Source organism: Eimeria necatrix, genomic scaffold (genome assembly GCF_000499385.1).
Source record: "Eimeria necatrix Houghton genomic scaffold, Enh_scaff1794, whole genome shotgun sequence".
Lineage (NCBI taxonomy): Eukaryota > Apicomplexa > Conoidasida > Eucoccidiorida > Eimeriidae > Eimeria > Eimeria necatrix.
This window is the reverse complement of record NW_013652455.1, coordinates 1-5079: the sequence shown is the minus strand read 5'-3', so window position 1 is coordinate 5079 and position 5079 is coordinate 1. Positions and strand designations below refer to the sequence as shown.

General features: G+C 44.8%; 2 protein-coding genes across 2 annotated transcripts; one reads left to right on the top strand and one right to left on the bottom strand.

Annotated features, from left to right (window-relative positions):
* Positions 1-275: 275 nt before the first annotated feature.
* On the top strand, positions 276-655 carry ENH_00022320 (hypothetical protein; the record flags this gene model as incomplete). The annotated part of the gene is made up of 1 exon (XM_013579594.1): positions 276-655. A coding segment is annotated over one exon (380 nt), but the record flags the coding sequence as incomplete, so codon positions are not given.
* A 1240-nt stretch (positions 656-1895) lies between these two features.
* ENH_00022310 (Calcium-dependent protein kinase ZmCPK11, related) lies at positions 1896-4738 on the bottom strand (the record flags this gene model as incomplete). Its single annotated transcript, XM_013579593.1, has 6 exons — positions 1896-1985; positions 2291-2419; positions 3303-3382; positions 3628-3736; positions 4323-4460; positions 4673-4738. The coding sequence occupies 6 exons, from the start codon at positions 4736-4738 to the stop codon at positions 1896-1898; spliced, it is 612 nt and encodes a 203-aa protein (XP_013435047.1).
* Between the last annotated feature and the right edge of the window lie 341 nt (positions 4739-5079).

The following is a 5079-nucleotide window of genomic DNA, read 5'->3' as shown; positions in this document are numbered from 1 at the left end:
GCTGCTGCTGCTGCTGCTGCTGCTGCTGCTGCTGCTGCTGCTGCTGCTGCTGCTGCTGCTGCTGCTGCTGCTGCTGCTGCTGCTCCAAATGCAGTTTTGAGTTGAAAGCAGACTATTTATGGTTGTTTAATTTGCAAATTATATTTGTGTTGTATTGTTTATGGTATTTGGTTTTGAATATAGCTGAACAAGTGCATCTGTGTGCATGGTTAGGGTTTAGGGTTTAGGGTTTAGGGTTTAGGGTTTAGGGTTTAGGGTTTGGGGTTTGCGCACAGGGGACAGGAAGGACCTCGTGGGTGAGCTGTTGGAGGCGGACGAGTCGCTGCAGCAGGAGCAGCAGCAGCAGCAGCAGCTGGGGGCAGCAGCAGCAGCAGTGTGGCGCTTTGCTGCTGCTAACTTGGAGCCGCAGCAGCTGCAAGCTCTTAAAGAAGCAGCAAATAGCCCCACAGGCTTTTCCCCCAAGGGGCAGCAGGCGAATTTGCTGCTGCAGCAGGCGGTGCAGCGGCTGCGGCAGGCCGAGCTGCAGCGAGTGCTGCAGCAGCAGCCCGCAGCAGCAGCAGCAGCAGCAGCAGCAGCAGACCCCGCCAAGCAGCAGCAGCTGCTGGAAGAGCACAGCCCGCTGCTGCGGCTTGTCACAGATGCTTGTGCTGTTTAGGGTTCCCAATTTTCCTTGCAGTGTACACAGCAGCAGCAGCAGCAGCAGCTGCTGCTGCTGCTGTAGCTGCTGCTGCTGCAGCAGCAACGCTAGCAGCAGCTGTAGGAGCTGCTGCTGCTGCTGCAGCAAGGCCAGCAGCAGCTGCGGCAGCTGCGCTGCAGCAACAAGGCCAGCAGCAGCAGCAGCAGCGGCGCTGCAGTAGCAAGGCCAGCAGCAGCAGCAGCAGCAGCAGCAGCAGCAGCGCTTTCCGCGTTTGTTTTGCGGGAGCGTTCAGTGGGGTGTACATACACCGCAGCCTTGGGGTGTACAGACACCTGAAGTTTGAAGATTTTCTTTTTCGCAATTTAATATTTTTTGTTTTTTAATTCTGCAAAAGACTAAATTAAAATTAAAATGGATTTTGCATTTTGCTGCTGCTGCAGTCGAACTTGTGGGGCCCCACAGGAGAAAAGAGAAGAATTAGAAATTCGAAATCTGCTGCTGTTGCGTTGGAAAGGCAGCAACAAATAAAAAGAAAGAAAGAAAGAAATAATAAAAGAAATAAATAATAATAAAACAAAATAAACGAGAAAAAGAAAATAAAGAAACAAAAATATAATATAAATATATTACTCTGTAGAAACGCCAAACCAAAGGGCGCGGCCGCAGCCAGTAAGTCGGCCGTACCAAAAACAGTAGCAGCAGCAGCAGCAGCAGCAGCTGCTGCTGCTGTTGCGGCTGCTGCTGCTGCTTCTTCCTGCAGCTCTTTGCTGCAGCTGCTGCCGCAGCTATAGCTGCAGCAGCGGTTGCTGCTGTTGCAGCCGTTGCTGCAGCTGTTTCTGCCGCAGCGCTTCTTCTTTCTATTGCAACAATTGCAGCAGCAGCAGCAGCAGCTGCTGCTGCTGCTGCTGCTGCTTCTGCATTAAGATGTGCTGCTTTATCACAGTTCCCCGGGGCCCCCTTCTCCGCTGCTCCAGCGCGTGGGGGCCCCCAGGGGCCCCCAATCCTATTTCCATGGAATTAACATTTTATTTGTTTCAGAAGAAATGAAAATAAATAAATAAATTTAATTAAGTTAATTTATATTTGTTAAATGACTGCGTCGCCGCATGCTGCGGCCAAACAAGGGGGGTTCGCCAGTACCTGGGGCTTATTTAATCATTTATATATCCTTTGTTTTGGTTTTTTATTTTTATTTTTATTTTCATTTTCACTTTTCTTTTCCTTTTTATTTTTATTTGTTTTTCTTTTTGTTTTGGTCTCATTTGCTGCTCTTCTTTTTCGGTTCTCTCTGCTGCGCTTCGCCGGGAGTTCGTTTCCGCATCATGTGCATAAACTCTTCAAAGTCGATCTGCAATCACCAAACAAACAAAAACAAAAACAAACAAATAAATAAATAAATAAATAAATAAATAAATAAATAAATAAATAAATAAATAAAGAATAAACGGGGCTTTTAAGGCGCTTTCGCCTGTTGCTGCTGCACTCCTAGAGCGCATGCGTGGCGTTTCTTTGGAAAAAGGCGAAAAGACTCGAAAAAAGGCGAAACAAAAGCCCAAATGGAAAAATAAAGAAATAAATGAATAAATAAATGAAAAAGAAGTTCAATTTGAAGTCCTTTTCAGCTTTTTAACGCAGCTTTCCGCTCAATCGGACCTCTCCGTCGCCGTTCAAGTCCACCTCCTTCAGCAGCGCCGCTATCGTCTCGCTGCCCACAGCCCCCTGCACTTTGGGCATTCCCAGCACCTGGCGCAGCTCGTCTTGCGAGATCTTCCCGTTGCCATCCTGAAAACAAATAAATAAATAAATGAATAAATAAATAAATAAATAAATAAATAAATAAATAAATAATAAATAAATAGTAATAAATGATGAAAGAATTAAGAATTGCAATTCTCACGAACAATGCGCGCGCCAAAACGGCAAATAATTCGCAAGTTTCGGATTTTTCAAAAAAGGAAAAGCCTTTGATTCTGCATGCATGCATGCATGCATTTATGCATGCATTTATGCATGCATGCATGCATGCATTTATGCATGCATGCATGCATGCATGCATGCGCCTGTTTTCAGGTATCTATTAAATAAAATATATTTCATTGTGGCTTATATTGATGTAATCCACTCCCATTCGTTTAAAAAATAAATTATCTGCAATTCTATATATACATATAATATACATATATATGTATATATATATATAATATATATTATATATAATATATATATATTATATATATACATATATATAATATACATATTATATATATATATATATTTCACAACTGTGCGTAAACATGAAAAGAAGAACTTCAAATAAATAAATTCAAACATTATGCATGCACGAAGGTGTATATACATGTAAGTACAGACTTATATGTGGCAACGGATAAAAATAAAATTAAATAAATTTTATTATTTATTTATTTTTACTTTCTGCTTTTTGTACTTCTGTGCTGCACTGCATGCTAAACACTTCCACAATTAAATTGCAAATAAAATGAGAAATAAAAAATGCAAAAATACAAATAGAATATAAAATATGTATTAAATAAAGTGCATAAATATAATACCTATAATATACATACCTACACATGTATGCATAATATATGAACCTCAGGCTGTGCAGTTAGGGTTTAGGGTTTAGGGTTTAGGGTTTAGGGTTTACCAAGTCAAAGACTCTGAAGGCAGCCCAGCAAACATCTTCTTTCATGTAAAGCTTTCTGTCCATCGTTGCGGCGATGAACTCTACAGGCAAAAAGAAAAAGAATAGATGATTAATCTCAAAAGAACATTATCTATATCTAAACCCTAAACCCTAAACCCTAAACCCTAAACCCTCAAACGTACAAATAAATTGTAAATATATATATAAGAGTACCTGTGCTGTGGGCCAGTTATGAATGCTGCTTCTGGGAATCTTTGATGTTCATCTGAAACCCTAAACCCTAAACCCTAAACCCTAAACCCTAAACCCTAAATTAGCGACTCACCGGTGTAGTCAATGTGTCCCGATTTGTCAGAGTCCACATCTTCCATGATCGCCTGCAAGTCTGCAGGGATTTCTGTCCAGCCAAGACGTTTCAGGCCCTCGGCCACTTCCTGCAGCCACCCAAACCCTAAACCCTAAACCCTAAACCCTAAACCCTAAACCCTAAACCCTAGAACGCCCAGTACTTGACTGTCGGGGATCAATTGAGCTGTTATCGCTGCAGCTCTGTGAAGCCCTGCTGCTGCACATGCTTTTGAAACCACTCTAGAGCCGAAAGTCTAAGCCGTAAACCCTAAACCCCCAGCCTCTAAACCCTAAACCCTAAACCCTAAACCCTAAACCCTAAAATGAGGTTTGAAGCGACCCTGTACCCCATTTTCTGCCATCAGTACAAACAGGCAACACTGCAAACCACGGAAGTGTCTAAAAAAGCTGATTGAAAATAAAAACACTAAATTGAAAACCCCAAAAACCCCAATTAGAAAACCTTCCATTCCTCTCCATTTAATCTTTTCAAAACCCCAAAAACCCCAATTAGAAAACCCTCAATTCATCTCCATTCAGCTGCCCCTGCGCAACTCGAGCCACTACTACGCAGCAGCAGCAACAGCAGCAGTAAAAGCAGCAACAGCAGCAGCAGCAGCAGCAGCAGTGGACCAGTGGACCAGTGGACCAGTGGACCAGTGGACCACTTGCCTGTACGGACAAAGTGCCGGAGTTGTCGACGTCAAGAGAAATGAAAATCTTCCGCAAATGGTCTATGTCGGAGTCCGTCATGTGCTGCGCTATGACAGTCAAGGCCGCCTTCTTCAGCCGGTTTTGCGCGCGGAAACCCTGCGTTCAAACCCCAAACCCTAAACCCTAAACCCTAAACCCTAAACCCTAAACCCTAAACCCTAAACCCGAAAGCCTGGATCCGGGCTCCACGAGACAGTTTCTGAGCCTTCGCCGCCGCCGCCGCCTCGTTGGCCGTGTGCGCTTCCCGGGAACAGCTGAACCCTAAACCCTAAACCCTAAACCCTAAACCCTAAACCCTAAACCCTCACCTTGAGGTTTGCCATGAGGGTAACGGGCAAAGGCACATTCTGGCTGCTCTGGGCTAGACTCATCATCCAGGGGTGGTGGAGAGCATCTTCCACGGAAAGTCGCTCCTGAAGAAAAAAAGACGAAACCCTAAACCCTAAACCCTAAACCCTAAACCCTAAACCCTAAACCCTAAACCCTAAACCCTAAACCCTAAACCCTAAAGCCTAAACCCTAGCGGCAATCCCCCTCGCCATCCCTCGGCCGTGCGCCTCCAGCAGCCAACCCAACCCTAAACCCCGCAGTTCCCAACCCGTACCCCCGCTCCCCCCTCCCCCCAAACGCTAAACCCCAAACCCTAAACCCTAAACCCTCGCGCCGCCCCCCGCGCCCCCAAAAGCCCCAAACCCCTCCAAAAAACGCACTCCTC